The sequence below is a fragment of the Crinia signifera genome, chromosome 11 (assembly GCF_055691185.1).
Source record: "Crinia signifera chromosome 11, ASM5569118v1, whole genome shotgun sequence".
NCBI lineage: Eukaryota > Metazoa > Chordata > Amphibia > Anura > Myobatrachidae > Crinia > Crinia signifera.
Genome location: NC_139227.1, coordinates 70,278,348 through 70,299,798, shown reverse-complemented (window position 1 = coordinate 70,299,798; position 21,451 = coordinate 70,278,348). Strand labels below are relative to the sequence as shown.

Genomic DNA, 21,451 nt, shown 5'->3' with positions numbered 1-21,451 from the left:
TGACCAGTAGATGTTTGACAGTAACACTTTCTCTCTTTATACTTTACAGCTCAACAGCAAGTTGTGACTCTTAACAACGGTGTCACCATGCCTCTCCTTGGTCTGGGTACGTTTCGTTTGCGAGGGCTAGAAAATCTGACTCGTGCTGTGGATGCCGCACTGGAATGCGGCTACCGTTCATTTGACACAGCATCTGTCTATCGCAATGAGGGTGACCTGGGCGAGGCTTTGCGTCAGCTTCTGCCTAAATATGGGTTAAGCCGCTCTGATATCTTCATTACTAGCAAGTTATCCCCCGCTGATCTGGGTGCAGGGGCACGCGAAGCCTGTTTGAAGAGCCTGGCCGACTTAGGTTGTGACTACTTTGACCTCTATTTGATTCATTGGCCAGGTAAGCAGGGCTGGCGGAGTGATGATTCCCGTAACAGAGCCACCAGAGAAGAAAGCTGGAAAGCCATGGAGGATCTATATCATGCTGGGGTTATTAAGGCACTGGGGGTGTCCAACTACACGGAGACTCATCTGTTGCAGCTGTTGGGGTCATGCCGTGTGGCGCCTGCTGTGTTACAGGTGGAATTTCATCCACGTCTCCGACAAACTGCCCTTCTCCATTGGTGTAGGCAAAATGGGATCCACCTGCAGGCGTATTCTTCTCTGGGATGTGGGGAACTTCTGGGAAAGGAGGAAGTGAAAAAAGTGGCGAACATTCATGGTCGCACCCCTTCCCAGATATTGCTTAAGTGGGCACTCCAGCAAGGTGTGGGCGTTATTCCCAAAGCCTCTGCACCTGAGAGAATCCGAGACAATATTAGGGTGTGGGACTTTGAACTGAGTAAAGAAGATGCTGAGTATCTGAGTGGAGATGATATAGAGAAGAGATACTGCTGGGACCCTACCGGGGTGGCATAGCATTCTATTCTGATGACCTCCCAAACTCTGCCTTTACTCTAGGTGCAACAAGTGACAAACACCCTTTTTAAATTAAAACCGTCTTAAAAGGAACACTGTGCACAAAGCATATGTCTAACAAAATGAATGCGAAAGTGGTAATTTCATCATTTCTTTTTTGCCTATTTTTCTCTTTACATTGTAAAGGTGCCCATATACGTTGCGATAAGCAGCATGCAATACAACACGTTATCGGGCTGATTGCATGCGTGCATTTTGCATGCCGTGCAGCACATACTTTTTGTACTATGCAAGGCCCACAGGAGCGGGCGTCGCATTGCACGCTGCTTATCGCAACGTGTATGGGCACCTTTAGAAACATAGAATTTGAGGGCAGATAGGAACCACTTGGCCCATCTAGTCTGCCCCTTTAAATGAAATACATTGTTGTACCTATAGCCACCCATACATCGGACTGTGGGAACTTCTTACATAGAGGACCAATAGGAAGAAATGTCCTGATAGAAGGGGGTTATGCAATTACCACAATAGTGGCGTGGTTGCAACAATTTTTTTGCTATTAAATGTATTTTTATTTTTTTAGCACCCCTATCTTGCATGAAAAACATCCTTTGTTTCATGTGAAAATACATAGGTCCTGCAAAAAGCCACAGACCTATGTATTGCTGCAGCATATAATGCAGATAAAAAGGACACTTATCGAGAATTTGGTTTTGCCTACCTAAAATCAATTCCCAATAAGTGCCGGCATCGGGGAACAAGTGTCGGTGATCAGCGCCCCAGCGAATTCACAAGCGGTGCTATTGAGAGATCCCTCATAGACTACTTGCTTGTTGGCGACCTAATTCAATTTTGTATGCACATACAATTTTTGATGTGCATGATCTGTGCAGACTCCAGCCCCATTCTGCAGAATAAGTCCTGCATTATCCCTCAGCTGCAAAATGGTTGACGTGCTGCTGCATTTGGTTGGTGGTACCAGCACCGTTCTTTAAACTAGAAGCATGTTGTCCCTAATTTGAAGGCTTGATGGGTCCGGGGTCTGTGTTGTCAGATGCAGCACTCCGATCTTGCAAATGCATTCAGAAGGTGTCTCTCATACAGCTGCATCCTGTGATATGAATTATAATGTCACAGAATTGTACAAACACTTCCTTGTGGCTATGCGATTCCTTACAATCATCAATTAAGCTCACAGACAATGCTGGGATTCAGCTGGTTTGGACAACATTCATCTATGTGGTCCAGCTAATGAAGCCAGCTTGTTAAAGTTAAAACATCAATATAATCATCCACGTACTATGTAGACAACTGATTGCCATTAAATCATTTGTTATGTACTGTAAACCCAAAAGAACAGAAGTCCAAATCTGACTAGGACTTGGAGACGCTGCAATTGGACAGTAGGAACTTAACAATATCTAATCATTGGCTGACGGCAGACCGTAAGCTGCCGTAAAAGGTGCTGACTAGATGGGCCAAGTGGTTCTTATCTGCCATCGTAGTCTGTGGCTAAGAATCCAGTTGGCTTGATCCCTGATTTAGCTGCATGTTTGTACCCACATTATAGACTAGCCAGTGTATAGGCAGCGCAAGTAGCTTGTTTCATAATCGGATGTTCTGCGTAGAAGGTTTAAGTTGTTGGGTTGGCTGAAAACATACAGGGGTAAATTTACTAAGATGGAGCTCTATTTCACATGGGATGTTGCTATGTGCAACCAATCAGAATCTAATTATTTAGCACCTTCTAGTACAGTGGTAGCCAACTCCAATCCTCAAGAGCAACCAACAGTTCACTTTTTCCAGCTCACCTCACAGGTACACATTTGCACTTATTACTCACTGACACATTTTAAAAGATTCACAGGTGGAGCTAATTACTTCACTGGTGATTCTGTGAGGAGATCTGGAAAACCTTAACTGTTGGTAGCTCTCGAGGACTGGAGTTGACTACCCTAGTTCTAATAGATCAGTGATTTTCAACCTTTTTACCTTTACTAAATAATATTTTAAAACTGCCAAGGCACCATGAGATCCCCATAGGGCAAAACACATTGGCCCCCACAGGGAAAAAAAAAACCTATTGGTCCCCATATAAAAAGCAATCACACTGGTCCCCATATGTAACAAAAATAAAATACATTGGCCCTTTACATGAAAAGAGACCAGTACATAACAGTTGAACTGGTGGTGGCTGTAAACTGGTTTGGGCATCTCTAGATCTGGGGACTTTAGAACAGCTCAATGCATGCTAGTGTGCCACCTCACAGTGGTTGTAAAACACTGTAGTAGATAATAGCTGCCCATAGCAACATCCTATGTGAAATAGAACCTCCATCTTAGAATATTTCCCCCACAGACTTTATAGCAGGTAGTCCCACTTCAAGCTTGTAGCAGTGGAAACTCATGGCAAAGATGACGGGCTATATTTACGAAGCTTCTGGCTTGGCGATTAAGATGTGAAGAGGTATTAGCATTCAGTTTAGAGCAGGCCAGGCTGTTAGTGCTGCAGCAATTGTTCAGCTGCACCCTGGTGAAAAGCAGCCGCTGCTTCCTAAATATAGCCCTAAATCTATCAATTGGTTCTGCTACTGAAAACCTATCTAAGGGAGCAAGCTGACAACTGAAAGCATTATAACACGTTGTTACATTTAATGACCATTTTAAAATGATGCATTTTCTTCCTCGTAAAATATAATTATAAGGCCTGTTTTGATTGCTTCAATTTAAATGACGGGCCCAATACATACATAATGCATTGTACACCTTTCATCTGTGTTGGATATTGGCACACATTTGCGTGTTCATCTTCATCGTTCAAGCTTACAAAACGAAAACCTAATCTGCAGTCACATTACATATCATTGCTTCCTGCTGGGAACACAAACACTGTTTAATCTTGTGCAAAAATGTGTGTATAGTTCAGATGTTGTACAATAAGCACATGAAGTGTTCTAGTGTGTACACACGGTCCGATTTCCTTTCCGATGTTGACGATATAGTCAGGATCGGAATCGGATGCAGATCGCAAGGGTTTTAACCCTTGCGATCCCGATGCGCGTTCACGTATCGGAAGCCAGAAAGTCTTGGCTGCCTTGACTATATAGTGCAGATCTGCACTATATAGTCAAGATTGTATGCAAATCGGCTGTGCCTTGCGATCCAATCGGATCGTGGATTGCATCTTAAGGCACATCTGACCGTGTGTACACACCTTAAGACAGATGTTCAGTCATAAACTGTCTCTGATAGTCAAAGCTCTGTGGAACCATTTTTTCTGCCAAGGGCCATTTGGATAGTTATAACATTACGTGGGCCGTACAAAACTATCAACTTAGAAACACATACATTGCATATATACACATATAACATGTATATACATGCATACGCACACTCACATATACAGTAGCATAGACAGAATACCTATATATGCACACAGCTTCCACCTGGTGGCCGGGTCAGGGAGTGCTCACTCAGCCAGCTTCATTTATTGACACCTACCCTGCAAACACTCCGGACACCTGCACAGTCAGTCACCAATCACTACTTCACCCGGCCAGCCCAGTTCTGTCCCCATGAGAAGTGGCAATGCCTGAGAGGAGCTGTAGGCTGCAACTCCCTCCATCTTCACACATGCCACACTGTGGTGCTTACTCTTCAGTTTAGTGCTCTTCATGGCTGCATACCCGGAATCTCTTGTATTATCTGCCACAAGTGGTAAGCAAGCCTTCAGTCCGTGCCAACAAGCTATTGTATTTTTGAGAGTGTCATCACACATGTATAAGATTCTGAGACAAACAATGGCTCTCTGCTTGCAGCGTTTACCTTGTACAAGATAATGTGGTGTAGCAGAAGCCATTATACATTCATTTAGTAATATTGACATTGGGCAAATACGCTTTGCAATTTCAATAGTGATATTCACTCCCACTGTAAAATTCTAATACACATATGGGTGCACACATTGTCAGCGTCTTGCTTGGTTGTCAGTTATTGAGAGTCTGAACAAGCAGCAGCTGTCTGTCCTCCGTGCCCATTTATCTGTTTTCTGCCCTGGCTCCAAAATGCTGCTCAAGTGCCAGTAATAAGTCAGCTCTCAAGAATATTTTTGCTTAGCAGATGTTTGTCAATATGTGGACTGTAGGGTTTGAATGTCAGAGACTTATCACCATCATGTGATCATGGGTATCATCATGTATATTATAAAATGTTTCTGAGAATCTATGTAAGCTTTTAAATAGCAACTAATGTTTTTGGTAATATAGGGAGTCTAACAGCAAAGGAGTCAGCAGATCACATGCCAGCAGGGCTCCTGAGGTGCATGGCAAACCCGGGTGCTAGAACCCCTATGGCTATACTTCCACACACATCCACTTGTTTACACTTACAATAATATGCTTTGCAGGTGAATGCAATTTAAAGACTGGCATTCCACCTTTTCATGACTGGCATGGATGCCTTTCAGGCCCTTCAAACGAACCTAGGCCCAGGTAATTGGTACCCTCCTGCCACTTGCAAATTTCTGAGGGGACAAGCACCCTCCTGCCACTTACTTGTGCTAGATGACTCACAACACACAGTAGTTGCAGGTCAAAGGAGACTATTGGGAGTGGGGAAGAAATGGTGCCGGATGACTGCCCGACAGTCGGGATTCAGATGGTCAGTACTCCAACATCGGAATCCTGACTATTTAAATGTCCGACAGTATTCTCCCTTGTGGGGGTCCATAGAGGGAGAATAGAACCTGTGGCGAGTGAAGTGAGCCACTGAGCCTGCAAGGGGCTTCTTTGGGATTTACATCTGGTGATTGACATCATTCGGTGTTCCTTACCCGATAATCTTCCCCTACCCCAAGTTATCACACTGTTAGGTAGTGCCCATGGTACTCCTATTACAGCCTTTGAGGTCTGTATGCCCCTGGCCTCGATGCCTCATGGCAGATTTCTATAAGCTTCTTTCTTTTTCAACCCACATGATTTTTCAATAATATATTAAGTAAAGATGTTTTAATTCTGCAATTCTTAAACTTCCAAAACCTAGACGTGATTGTAAAAATCCTGTCTCCTATTGGCCTATATCTCTGCTCAATATCGATTTTAGAAGTTACTTACAAATATATTGGTGGAAAGATAAAAATTTCCATTATCCACTATTATTTACCCACATCAAACTGGGTTTATAATTGGAAGGAGTTTCATAGTTAACATAAGCAGAGTGCTCTCAGGTGGATTTTCCACAAAGCAACCTATATGCCTGCCTAGGGCCCAGGAGGTCCTAACGAGCCCCATAAAAATATCCTGGCTCACAGGCACTATGGTATATATTCAACTGACGCCGGGTCCATTCCGAAATTCTTTTGACTGAATCCGGCATCCATTATTCAATGCAGCGGCCAAATCTGGATGTCTGATTTGGCCGCTGATTGATGCTCACCCGGCCAGTGCAGGGGGTACAGGAGACGGTGGACAGCGCTGTGTAAGCTGCAGATCACCAAGCGCCGTCCTCCCTGCCTCAATCCCACATCTTTTTCATGTCTGATTGCGGTTGCCGGAAACATGGGCTAAACCTTTCGGTTTTGGCTGTGTTTCCGTCAAATGCAGGTGGATTAGCGGCTATTCCGTCAATCCACTTGGTTTTATGGCAGGTCGGAACATTTCGACCACTCGGAAAAAAACCCAGCTAGCATTGAATAGATCGGAACCCCTTCCGATCTATTCATGTCAAAAACTGCCGTCTTAGTCAAGACAGCAGTTTCGACATCAGTTGAATATACCCCTATGCTTCTTATGCTGCACAACACAGGTTTTGTTTTAGTGACCACTCTAACACACATACCGAGTTGCCTTAAATTTGCAACCTCTCACGTTCTGCCATACCATAAACTTGTAATATACTATTTCCACTGCGCAAGAATACAAGAGATTGTTTTATTGAAAAAAATATATCATTTATGGGGAAGTTTTTTTTAAAGCCAGGTTGTACATTGTACTATGCCTTCTTAGGAAGATAAATTGTTATTGGACCTATTATATTACTGGGGGAAGGTGGAAGTAAATTGATGATGACTTAATACACCCAGACCAACTCGTAAGACAGGTGCAGTAGATGCATGGCAATCAGCAGCTGATCACAGGATACCAGCATGGAACTGGGTGTTTGGGGAGGCATATTAACTCTGCAGGAGGAGGCTGTGCTCTGGCAGCACCACCCATATCAAACAAATAATGCCCACATACTATTGTACCAGCAGAAGCTGCTCCTGGTGTGCTTGGCGCTGTGAGGAGTTTATGTGCCAGAGCAGATGGGTAAGCCCAGCAGTACAGTCTGTGGGTGTAGGGCAAGGCTGATGGACGCTCTTTACAGTACATGTATTTTCATTAATTTGGTTGCAATCTACCTGTGGATGCTCCATGATCTACTGGTAGATCCCCTTCAACTTTTCGAGGTCTGCCCTAGCCAGGATATTCATCTTTTCCTCTATTACACTGCAAGAAATCAAGCAATTTATCACTTCTCACTGCTTCATACATCTACCCCTCTGTGGCATCCAAATTGTTCTGTCTAGCCATGGAGCCCTGGGTATAGCACAAAACCCCAACCCAGACCCATCTGCGGAGTGGACACTTGTAAAGTTGGATGCATGTGGTCCCCCCATTGCCTGGCTACCGAGTGAAGTGGTGTTTGTCTTTCTTAAGCAGTTTTGTTGTTCATTGCTATAACCCAGCCTATTTATCTGACTGCAGACAGTGCATTCATCTGGTAAGTAATGTCAGCCTATATTGCCATGTTTCATCATTGGCATGTGTCTGACCACAAGTCCATTATGATGAAAAAATAAAGCTACTTTACGGTTATTACCCAGTTGACTGAGATGGTTTTTAAATGAAACCCTGATTTACAAACTGTTGTCGCAGCTTGGCTTATAAGGGCATGTCAAGGTGCACCCGCTCTTTGGAATCTCCCACAGTTTAGGCTGGTAGGTTGGCAAATGCTCTGGTATATGCAAAGGGCAAAGCAGATTTCATTATTTTCCCCCATTTAAAACCACTTTAGCATACATTCTCATTTATTAGAATTTTTCTCTTAAAATACTACCGTAGTACATGTTCTAGCTTACATCAATCATGAGTTGCCATGTGTCGCTTGTGTGATTGAAGTGCTTTATCGGTACTTGTGTAGTTTCACGGCGGCAGCCTACACTACGTTTGAAGCTACGTTATCAGCGTAGCCCAACGGCTGCCTTAATAGTTTCACGGCGGCAGCCTAAGCTATGTTGGCAGCGTAGCCCAATGGCTGCCTAGCGTAGTGTCTCCGTGGCAGCCCTGCCTAGTTAGCATAGTCACCGTACTGTCCCCGCAAGCTGCAGCTCTGTCCCTGGCAAGCCTAGTCAGTGCCTTTCACACAGCGCCGGTGCCCGCCGGCGTAGAGGCATTCCATCTGTCAGACGCAGGAGCGTCTCAGTAAGTATTGCGGCAGGGTACAGCAACCCTGCCAACAGGGTTAGGGATTCGGTAGCGCGTGCATCTCTTGCACAAAGGGGGGATGTGGCCGCAAGTGCGCCTCATGCACAGTAAAAGGAGGCATTTGACAGTGCTCCATGTTACATACTGGTAAAAGCCTCCATTTGAAAGCTCCACTATCCACGCCAGCCCGAAGCGTGGCGACAGGGACACTAACTATGCTAAGCAGCCACGGGAACACTACGCTACTTCTGACAGACTACGCTAACCGCGGGAACACTACGCGGATTCTGACAGGGACGCTACTCTGACGACGTAACTGCCGCCGGGAAACTACACAAGTACCGCTTTATCCTATCAACTCATGAGCCACAGTGTATATTGTAAGACCCAGTCTTATGGTGTGTACACACGGTGCGAGTACCGTACAACGCTGTCAAATCGCATTGGAATCGCACGGCATGCATGCGATCTGCATACAACTTTGACTATATAGTGCAGATTTGCACTATATAGTCAATGCAGCCAAGACTTGCTGCTTGCAATAAGTGAACGCGCACGGGATCCTGTGCATGCGATCCTGATGAGATTTTGACTATAAAGTCAAAATCTCATGCAGATTGTACCCATGTGTACACACCATTAGCCTTCTCAAAGTAAAAAAAGATTCCAAGATCTTGCAAAGAAAAAAAAGTTCAACCACTTTGGATACAAAACTTTTAACATTAATCAATCATGTAGACATCAATGAAATCTCGCCATCTTAGAATGTCAATGTTTCGGTGTGGGCCCTCTGGACACTGCCCTCATAATACACCACTGCTATGTAACTGCTATCCCTAAACAATACCCATAATCAGTGGTGTGACCTGAGTGTACCGATTGAGGAGTCATACTAAAGTACCAGTTCCTGGTGACTGGATCAAAGACCCATTTGACCCAGGTTGCCATAGCAATAACCCTGTTTTTTTTTTTTTGGTGGAAAATGGGCATTAGATGGACACACATGATTTGTACTGAGAATAAACTACAGGACTTAACCTTGCATCAAACACCCACATTAAAGACACAACACATTAAAAACATAAACCCTAGTTTAACCCTTTTGCAGTCCAAATGTTGTTTTGTAATTCAAACAGTCTGGTCTAAATTAATTGTACATTTATTTATTTTTATTAAAAAATTGTCTACATTGAACACAAGTGGCTCACCATCGGATCTGCTACTAGCGCTAGGACTGTTGAGCCTGAGTAGACGTTGGACCTGACGGGGTTAAACAAAACTACATTGCAAAAAATCATTTTACAAATTCTTGTTTATTAAAGCACCACAATGAGCCAGCTGTTTAGGGGCTGGTAGCAGACGAGAATATTAATTGTGTTTTTATGGTTCTACCATATCAAAGTGCATGGTATAGCAGACACAGGGTATTAAAAATAAAACACTGCCAACAGTTCTAGAACATTATGCTTTTTCTCCGTTATTGTTTTTAAGTTTGTGCTTAATAGAACTAATGAGCATATGAAAACTTCCAAAACAAAAAAGTTAGCTTTAATTTAAAAATATTTTTTTTATTTTTTTTGTCACATTATTTGTTCAAATTTTTGTTATTTTAAATATTTTAAAAAAGTGGCACATCAGATTTAAAGAATTCAGAGTATGTTCTCCTGTGAAATCTCACAGACATTATGCAAATAAAACAATCTTCAAGTACGTAGCTCAGTCCATTTTTTGTTCTTCTTTAAAATGACAATGTACAGCCGCTTATTGTTTAAAATCAAAATGGTCGCCATTTTCCCATGCATATCAGAAGAGCACCATCCTTTTTAGGCAGCTGTAAGAAAAAAGTCAGGGAAAGAATAAAAATGCACTGTTTTATTTGCAGAACTAACATAAAATAGTTGAAGTTGGCAAATTAATCCTTGCCATGAAATGTGTAAAATTAAAGTATGTAAAATAACAAAAACTAGATGACTGTAACAGGTAAATAAATCTATATCTAAATAAAAAATAAGGGAAAAAGACCTTTCCAAAGCATACAGGTGGGAGGTGACACGGTCATTAGGTTGACCCTATAAAAGTCGACATGCATTGGGTCGACAATGGCAAGGTTGACAGCCAAAAGGTCGACATGGGTTTTTCATGTTTATTTTGAGTCGACAGGCGGTATTTCATCCCCCATCATCCACTAGGGCATGGAGGGAGGATAGAATAGTGTGCCTAGCGTGGACGATGTCCATCTCTCTATGCCAACATTTGGGACAAACTGTGATAGACTCATGTCGACCTTGCCATTGTCAACCGTCTAACCCTGTCGACCTTAGTAGAGTCAACCTATTTCAGGTGTTGACCGTCAGTGGTTGACCCAATGCATGTCGACCTAAAGTTGGGGAGCAGGGGGGCATATGTATTAAGCCTGGTGAAAAGATTAACTGGAGATCAAGTGAAAGGGAGATAACACAATAGCCAATCAGGTGTGTTTGAAATATGACAGTTGGGAGTTGATTGGCTGGTGCTTTATCTTCTTCCATTTTATCTCTTCACAAGGCTTAATACATCTGCCCCAGTGTGTGTTTCGTACTCTCATATTATGATTGGCTCTCAGCTTGTCAGGGAAGCTTACATATTACTCACTGTACCTTATATGGAGCACAAACAAAGAGTGACTTAATCCCAAAATAGGGATGCTGTCACTTTAAGAAGCGCAGATCTGCCCTATTATTCAACATAAATATACACAATGGTTGAAATCATCAATTTGTATTTATTAAAAAATAATTAAACATATATTATTATGAAGTGCACTTCAACATTTCAATTACATAAAATCCACATACATGACAAACAACATATAACATAGAACATAAATGGCTGGCTGGGTGTTTTTTAAGAGGCAATTTGGCAGGCTTTATGGCATGATAATAATTCTTTGTAATCCAGGGTATAGTTACCAGTCCAGGTCACAATCAGTGTTCTCCAGCAATGATTTTGTGCATGGGAATGCCTCCTGAAGCAGATGTAATTCTGTAGGTGGCACGTCACTGATCCTCCTTTACCAGTATAAGAACTGGATAGCAGTTGTCCACTGTAGATGTGACTCGGCTGGGAAAATTACAGGTATATTGTGCAGCAATGGAGCTCAAAAACGCGTTTCTCCGCCTTGCGTAGCTGTCGGCGGCTTCCTCAGTTTGAGCTATCAAAAGCACAGAGAGCATATTTATAGTGTGCATATTCGCGCGTCTCGCGCCCCCGCACTTCCGGGTTTGTATGCCAAGCCTCGCTTTCATTTTACTGGTATATATAGACGACGGCGGCCATCTTAGCTCCGTCTGATTCAAGCCTCGTTTTAGTAAACTGGGCTGTCATAGCCGCTTGTATGTTTGTGTCTCAAGCCTCGTTTTGGTTTTACCATACATGTATATGGATCACAGCAGCCATATTTATTTCCTGTGTTCCACGCCTCGTTCTTATATGATAGACTGTCTCATTTAGGTAAACCAGGCTATCGTAGACACTTATGGGTTTGTGTCTCAAGCCTCATTTTGATTTTCCAAAGTGTGTATGTGGATCACAGCGGCCATATTTATTTCCTGTATTCCATGCCTCATTCAGATATAATAGACTGTCCCAGCCATCTCTTCTATTTAGCAATATACTCCGAGCCACTTTTATTAAATAAATAAAGCCATATTTTAGAATATATCTCAAGCCTCATTATCTTTGAAAACAAACCATGGCAGATAATATTTTCAGTCATAGCCATATGATGATTTGCATTTCGTTTGTAGCCACGCCTCTTTTTCTTATAAATCGTATGTTTGGCTAATTAAGCAACACCTTGCCATTGGACATAAAACAAAAACAAACTACAAACATGACAACACTACATATAAAAAAATTTTTTAGTATAATATAATATATTTCACATGATATATAAAAATAATATAGTATAAACCATAAAATCATGATACAACAATTTAACTAATTCATACCAGAATAAAAATTCATATATCATATATCTTTCTTTCACCAATAGTCTAAATAGGAATGATTATGGTTTAAAATTCACCAGTAATAGTCACACAGAAGGTGTCACTTTTCTGGATATTGCTCTCACGGTAGAGGGTGAGAAGGTCGAGACCAAGACATTCGTTAAAAGTGTTGACCAAAATAGATATCTGAACTATAAGAGCAGCCATTACAATAAATGGAAAAACAATATACCGAAGAGTCAGTTCATGAGAATGAGACGGAACTGCTCAACAGAAGTGGCATTTGACAGCCAAAGTAATGAGCTGCATCAAGCCTTCTCAGAACAAGGGTATCTCCAAAAATTGCTGGATGAGTCCCTGAGCATTGTTAAGAATATGAAAAGAGAAACACTGCTAGAAATAAAAGAAAATCACTCAATACCAAAGTCAGATAGAAAAAAGAATCAGACAAAAGAAAGAAAGGCCACATTTGTTACACAGTATAATGTGAAAGCTATGGAAATAAAGAAAATAGTAAAGAATAATATGTACTTGTTAAAATCGGATGAAATCCTTAATAAAGAAATAGATTTTAATAATGCTGTTGTGTTCAGAAAGTCACGAAACCTAAAAACAAAACTAGCTCCTAGTTTCTATAAAAAGAAAAAAGTTAACGACAAAACCAGTAATCCCACCTGGATGCCACCCCCACCAGATGGTTATCATAGATGTGGGGGAGGAGGGATAGGAGGATCATGTGCATCATGCATATCCATTGAGAGAAAAACCACCACTTTTACATCTCATGTGTCAGGTGAAACCTTTTCTATCAAAGGTTTCCTAAATTGTAAGACAACATATGTCATTTACATTCTTACGTGCGGATGCGGCTTACAATATGTGGGCCGCACCATCCGTAACCTACATATTCGTTATATGGAGCATAAACGAAATATTGTCAAAATGAGCAGAAACAACAGCCTTTACAGACATATGGCTGGTTGCCAACGGGGAGATACAAAAGGGATAAAAATGTTTGCAATTGAACATATCAAAAGTACACCGAGGGGTGGAGACAGATATGTCCAGTTATGCAGGCGTGAAGCATACTGGATATTCTGTCTAAGAACTCTCAGCCCCCTCGGTCTTAACGACAGTATTGAATTGAATTGTATATGACTCTCTGAGGGGGGGGGGGGGGAAACTTAGGATGATAGTATATGTAATTTAATAATAATACATTTTCTGTTCCATGCCGAATTTATATAGTCATTTTGTGGTAGGCTGTCTGGGATGGGATAAGTGGGAAGTTGTATTGGCCCCATATTTCTCCCACCCATGATAGTTTATCTTATTTTATATTCATTTGTAACCTGTGACACTCATTTAGGGTATATTTATTGTATATATATGTACATTTATATAAAGAATGTGATATTATAATAGAAAGTAAATTTGCGACTCATAACAGGGGCGACATAAGTTGTTTCATTATCTCCCTTAATAAAGTAAACAAATGAACTAAATTTCTTGTACCCTCTGGGATTACCCCTAGTATACAATACGGGGTCTGATTATAAGCCAGTAACTTCCCTCACTATATAATTGCTTTGTGCCTAGGTTTAAAGAAAGATATATGATATATGAATTTTTATTCTGGTATGAATTAGTTAAATTGTTGTATCATGATTTTATGGTTTATACTATATTATTTTTATATATCATGTGAAATATATTATATTATACTAAAAAAATTTTTTATATGTAGTGTTGTCATGTTTGTAGTTTGTTTTTGTTTTATGTCCAATGGCAAGGTGTTGCTTAATTAGCCAAACATACGATTTATAAGAAAAAGAGGCGTGGCTACAAACGAAATGCAAATCATCATATGGCTATGACTGAAAATATTATCTGCCATGGTTTGTTTTCAAAGATAATGAGGCTTGAGATATATTCTAAAATATGGCTTTATTTATTTAATAAAAGTGGCTCGGAGTATATTGCTAAATAGAAGAGATGGCTGGGACAGTCTATTATATCTGAATGAGGCATGGAATACAGGAAATAAATATGGCCGCTGTGATCCACATACACACTTTGGAAAATCAAAATGAGGCTTGAGACACAAACCCATAAGTGTCTACGATAGCCTGGTTTACCTAAATGAGACAGTCTATCATATAAGAACGAGGCGTGGAACACAGGAAATAAATATGGCTGCTGTGATCCATATACATGTATGGTAAAACCAAAACGAGGCTTGAGACACAAACATACAAGCGGCTATGACAGCCCAGTTTACTAAAACGAGGCTTGAATCAGACGGAGCTAAGATGGCCGCCGTCGTCTATATATACCAGTAAAATGAAAGCGAGGCTTGGCATACAAACCCGGAAGTGCGGGGGCGCGAGACGCGCGAATATGCACACTATAAATATGCTCTCTGTGCTTTTGATAGCTCAAACTGAGGAAGCCGCCGACAGCTACGCAAGGCGGAGAAACGCGTTTTTGAGCTCCATTGCTGCACAATATACCTGTAATTTTCCCAGCCGAGTCACATCTACAGTGGACAACTGCTATCCAGTTCTTATACTGGTAAAGGAGGATCAGTGACGTGCCACCTACAGAATTACATCTGCTTCAGGAGGCATTCCCATGCACAAAATCATTGCTGGAGAACACTGATTGTGACCTGGACTGGTAACTATACCCTGGATTACAAAGAATTATTATCATGCCATAAAGCCTGCCAAATTGCCTCTTAAAAAACACCCAGCCAGCCATTTATGTTCTATGTTATATGTTGTTTGTCATGTATGTGGATTTTATGTAATTGAAATGTTGAAGTGCACTTCATAATAATATATGTTTAATTATTTTTTAATAAATACAAATTGATGATTTCAACCATTGTGTATATTTATGTTGAATAATAGGGCAGATCTGCGCTTCTTAAAGTGACAGCATCCCTATTTTGGGATTAAGTCACTCTTTGTTTGTTTTTTCCATTTCTAAGAGGCTACACATCCTCTTTATTAAAGAAGCAGCAGCCTTGCCCTGTTCTTAAATTTGAGGTACAAACCACCTGATATAGTACCCCCCGCGCTCCTAGGTGCCCCTAGGGACACACTCTCTCCTTTTCTCTTGTTACTGTGTTAAGGAGCTGCAGGAGTGCCATATCAGGTGCTGAAAATGAGCAATTTAAAATGTTTAAGTGAGAGAATGGAAAGGAGAAATTTATATTTAAAAGATCCCCTAACAATCCAACACGATATTCCTAATGAAGGTTCAGATAATATGCACAGTCTGTTTAATCAATTAGAAAATCTCTGTACAGACGAGACTAGACACTGGTGGGACCAGATTCTGTTACAGAAATATCTGGACCAGAACCTGATCCCCAGAGGATTGAGGATCCTAAAAACCTCTACATTCAAAGAGGACAAAACATTTTCCGACGAGTGGGAAAGTATACTGGACAATTGTTCAAAAAATTTAATGCGATTATTAATTAGATATAGAGAGGGGAAAACAAAAGAAATCCAACAAGAAATTGAAAAAGTACAAGAAAAACTAAAAACCCATACAGGAGATAATGATTTTTCCAAGAGAGATTCACAGGTAAATAAAAATGTAGAAAGTTTTGAGAAAACTCTAATACTTAGAAAAAACAACAAATTGGACCGTGATAGGTCGGATTATGCATCTGGCACAGTCCACACATACAACAGGAATAGATCTGTTAACAATTGGAATAACCATAGGAAATATACACCGGGCAAAACCCAGAGGTACTCACATAGGACTAACCAAGAACAAAGAAACAGGATACCCATATATGATAATTATAAGCCCCAAAGTATTCATAGGGGAACTGGGAGGGACACTATTGAAATTAGGAACAGGTACGAACCTTTGGCCAATCACGATACAACTGAGGGGCCTCTATATAGTCCAAATTATATACCCAGGAGGACATATCAAAATAGAGATTGGTCGCGTAAAGGAGACACTCAGGAGAACAATAATTATGGTACCCCTATACCCTCTAGGGAGAATGATTTTTTAGGGGACCCCCGGAGATCCAACCATCCGAGGAACCCGATAGAAAATCACAACAGACAAATAAAAAGGTCAAGAAACGAAGATTTCGGGGAAAACGAGGAGGACAGAAACAGTCAAGGAAACAGCTCAAAGAGAAAGTGAAGGGAAAAGGGATTTTCAATTTATCCAAGAAAGTTTTGAACGAGGAGGAAGTTCGGTTGCTTGAAAAGGGACTGAACTTCGCTCCGGCGAATAAACCCAATCTCTTTGAGCTGTTTATTGACCTAAACAAATTCGTGAGAAATCTTAGTCAAAAACGGTACTTTACACTGAAAAACCAACAACAAAAAACTCTAGGCACCATAGATCCAGAAATCTTGGAATCCGATGATAATCAAATGGTGACTATCCTAGAATCATTAGCATTAGAGAGTAATGGAATGGATTCACAGATTCCGATTTTTGACATTAATGAAAGTGGACCCCATAAAAAGGTGTTCAAGAAAAAGTCCGAATTTTATCCCTTGCAATTTAGGGGCCCATTTGTTGAGAGTTTTTATAAAGTGACTATGGAGCAGTTTAGAACTTTATGTAATAAAACAGAGAAAAAACCTTTAAAAGACAATCTGACTAAAAAAGAAAGAATAGCATTAAAATCCTTGTTGAATGATCCCAGTGTAACAATTAAACAGGCAGACAAAGGGGGGGGGGGTCGTTTTGATGGAAACTGAGGATTATTTAAATGAAGCTTTCAGACAATTAACGGATGTAAAATACTATGTAAGATTGGATGGGGATCCAACTAAAAAATTCATGTACGAATTCAGCCATTTGTTGGATGATGGCCTCTCCGTGGGAGCAATATCCAGAGAAACCCATGGTTTTCTTTTCACTCCATATCCCATCACACCCACATTTTATTTTCTCCCCAAAATCCACAAAACCTTGGTTTGTCCACCAGGTCGTCCGATTATCGCCGGAATTGGTTCATTGACCAACAATTTGTCATTCTTTGTTGATAATTATCTACAAAAATATGTACTTCAGCTTCAGTCGTACATTAAGGATACGACCCATTTTCTACAGAAAGTTAACGAAATTAAATGGAAAAATAGCTACCACTTCATTACGAGTGATGTAGAAGCTTTGTATTCGAACATCGACCACGAACTTGGAATCATAGCTACAAAGTGGTATTTGGAAAACGATCCGGAGATATCGGACGACCTGGTGGACTTTATAGTGCACTCTATTAGATTTATTTTAACACACAACTATTTCACTTTTGATTCCAAATTTTATTTGCAATCACTGGGCACGGCCATGGGGACCAGGTTCGCCCCAAGTTTCGCCAACCTTTTTATGGGGAGATTTGAGGAGGAGAACATCTGGGGGCGGGACTTGGGGGAGAACCTGGTCCTCTATGGCAGATATATTGACGATTTGTTTTTTATTTGGGATGGGGATTTAGATTCAGTCACTCAGTTCACCAATAGTCTAAATAGGAATGATTATGGTTTAAAATTCACCAGTAATAGTCACACAGAAGGTGTCACTTTTCTGGATATTGCTCTCACGGTAGAGGGTGAGAAGGTCGAGACCAAGACATTCGTTAAAAGTGTTGACCAAAATAGATATCTGAACTATAAGAGCAGCCATTACAATAAATGGAAAAACAATATACCGAAGAGTCAGTTCATGAGAATGAGACGGAACTGCTCAACAGAAGTGGCATTTGACAGCCAAAGTAATGAGCTGCATCAAGCCTTCTCAGAACAAGGGTATCCCCAAAAATTGCTGGATGAGTCCCTGAGCATTGTTAAGAATATGAAAAGAGAAACACTGCTAGAAATAAAAGAAAATCACTCAATACCAAAGTCAGATAGAAAAAAGAATCAGACAAAAGAAAGAAAGGCCACATTTGTTACACAGTATAATGTGAAAGCTATGGAAATAAAGAAAATAGTAAAGAATAATATGTACTTGTTAAAATCGGATGAAATCCTTAATAAAGAAATAGATTTTAATAATGCTGTTGTGTTCAGAAAGTCACGAAACCTAAAAACAAAACTAGCTCCTAGTTTCTATAAAAAGAAAAAAGTTAACGACAAAACCAGTAATCCCACCTGGATGCCACCCCCACCAGATGGTTATCATAGATGTGGGGGAGGAGGGATAGGAGGATCATGTGCATCATGCATATCCATTGAGAGAAAAACCACCACTTTTACATCTCATGTGTCAGGTGAAACCTTTTCTATCAAAGGTTTCCTAAATTGTAAGACAACATATGTCATTTACATTCTTACGTGCGGATGCGGCTTACAATATGTGGGCCGCACCATCCGTAACCTACATATTCGTTATATGGAGCATAAACGAAATATTGTCAAAATGAGCAGAAACAACAGCCTTTACAGACATATGGCTGGTTGCCAACGGGGAGATACAAAAGGGATAAAAATGTTTGCAATTGAACATATCAAAAGTACACCGAGGGGTGGAGACAGATATGTCCAGTTATGCAGGCGTGAAGCATACTGGATATTCTGTCTAAGAACTCTCAGCCCCCTCGGTCTTAACGACAGTATTGAATTGAATTGTATATGACTCTCTGAGGGGGGGGGGGGGGGAAACTTAGGATGATAGTATATGTAATTTAATAATAATAAATTTTCTGTTCCATGCCGAATTTATATAGTCATTTTGTGGTAGGCTGTCTGGGATGGGATAAGTGGGAAGTTGTATTGGCCCCATATTTCTCCCACCCATGATAGTTTATCTTATTTTATATTCATTTGTAACCTGTGACACTCATTTAGGGTATATTTATTGTATATATATGTACATTTATATAAAGAATGTGATATTATAATAGAAAGTAAATTTGCGACTCATAACAGGGGCGACATAAGTTGTTTCATTATCTCCCTTAATAAAGTAAACAAATGAACTAAATTTCTTGTACCCTCTGGGATTACCCCTAGTATACAATACGGGGTCTGATTATAAGCCAGTAACTTCCCTCACTATATAATTGCTTTGTGCCTAGGTTTAAAGAAAGATATATGATATATGAATTTTTATTCTGGTATGAATTAGTTAAATTGTTGTATCATGATTTTATGGTTTATACTATATTATTTTTATATATCATGTGAAATATATTATATTATACTAAAAAAATTTTTTATATGTAGTGTTGTCATGTTTGTAGTTTGTTTTTGTTTTATGTCCAATGGCAAGGTGTTGCTTAATTAGCCAAACATACGATTTATAAGAAAAAGAGGCGTGGCTACAAACGAAATGCAAATCATCATATGGCTATGACTGAAAATATTATCTGCCATGGTTTGTTTTCAAAGATAATGAGGCTTGAGATATATTCTAAAATATGGCTTTATTTATTTAATAAAAGTGGCTCGGAGTATATTGCTAAATAGAAGAGATGGCTGGGACAGTCTATTATATCTGAATGAGGCATGGAATACAGGAAATAAATATGGCCGCTGTGATCCACATACACACTTTGGAAAATCAAAATGAGGCTTGAGACACAAACCCATAAGTGTCTACGATAGCCTGGTTTACCTAAATGAGACAGTCTATCATATAAGAACGAGGCGTGGAACACAGGAAATAAATATGGCTGCTGTGATCCATATACATGTATGGTAAAACCAAAACGAGGCTTGAGACACAAACATACAAGCGGCTATGACAGCCCAGTTTACTAAAACGAGGCTTGAATCAGACGGAGCTAAGATGGCCGCCGTCGTCTATATATACCAGTAAAATGAAAGCGAGGCTTGGCATACAAACCCGGAAGTGCGGGGGCGCGAGACGCGCGAATATGCACACTATAAATATGCTCTCTGTGCTTTTGATAGCTCAAACTGAGGAAGCCGCCGACAGCTACGCAAGGCGGAGAAACGCGTTTTTGAGCTCCATTGCTGCACAATATACCTGTAATTTTCCCAGCCGAGTCACATCTACAGTGGACAACTGCTATCCAGTTCTTATACTGGTAAAGGAGGATCAGTGACGTGCCACCTACAGAATTACATCTGCTTCAGGAGGCATTCCCATGCACAAAATCATTGCTGGAGAACACCGATTGTGACCTGGACTGGTAACTATACCCTGGATTACAAAGAATTATTATCATGCCATAAAGCCTGCCAAATTGCCTCTTAAAAAACACCCAGCCAGCCATTTATGTTCTATGTTATATGTTGTTTGTCATGTATGTGGATTTTATGTAATTGAAATGTTGAAGTGCACTTCATAATAATATATGTTTAATTATTTTTTAATAAATACAAATTGATGATTTCAACCATTGTGTATATTTATGTTGAATAATAGGGCAGATCTGCGCTTCTTAAAGTGACAGCATCCCTATTTTGGGATTAAGTCACTCTTTGTTTGTTTTTTCCATTTCTAAGAGGCTACACATCCTCTTTATTAAAGAAGCAGCAGCCTTGCCCTGTTCTTAAATTTGAGGTACAAACCACCTGATATAGTACCCCCCGCGCTCCTAGGTGCCCCTAGGGACACACTCTCTCCTTATATGGAGCACTACTTATAAACCAAGTGTATCTTTATTAGGCCATCATAGTGGTATGCTTCTGTTAAGTTATACATCTGGTTAATCCTGTTTGTATGCAGATGATCCTTTTTGTACTTAGTTAATCACACATGAAGGATTAATAATGTAATATTCATATCAAGATAAAATCCTGTCTGGCCAGACAATTAAAAGTACCTTACGGGGTTAAATACCCATTTTTGGACACCAGTTGCTCTGTGTCTCCTGGGCCCTTATTCTGGTTGGTGCGGTAATATCTGCGTGCGTTCGTGCCGCGATGTTTTGTGTCTGCGCATGTGTAGACGCGTCTCTGCGCATGTGCGAGCGGAACGCACGGCAACATTCCGCATGAAATGTGTACACTACGAACAGGGGGTGGAGAGGGGTGTGAAGGGCTGTTTGGGCTCATTACCATATGTTTACACCCCGCGTTTCATGGGCGTTCCCATGCAAACGCTGGGCGTATGTATGGTAAT

The 21,451-nt window shown here is 40.6% G+C and overlaps 2 protein-coding genes across 3 annotated transcripts in view; one reads left to right on the top strand and one right to left on the bottom strand.

Moving 5' to 3' along the window:
* The window catches only part of LOC146045143 (putative oxidoreductase YtbE), a 15,191-nt gene extending 5,105 nt beyond the window's left edge, over positions 1 to 10,086 (top strand). Inside the window, exon 2 of the mRNA XM_083163839.1 lies at positions 50 to 10,086. Within this exon, the coding sequence (XP_083019965.1) occupies positions 50 to 909 (860 nt within the window). The 3' untranslated portion in view covers positions 910 to 10,086. The remainder of the gene's footprint in view (positions 1 to 49) is intronic.
* Positions 9,667 to 21,451, bottom strand: part of BAD (BCL2 associated agonist of cell death) — a 26,099-nt gene continuing 14,314 nt past the window's right edge. For both annotated transcript variants that reach the window (XM_083163841.1, XM_083163840.1), the window contains exon 5: positions 9,667 to 10,203. The gene's annotated coding sequence lies outside the window, so the exon portion shown is untranslated. The remainder of the gene's footprint in view (positions 10,204 to 21,451) is intronic.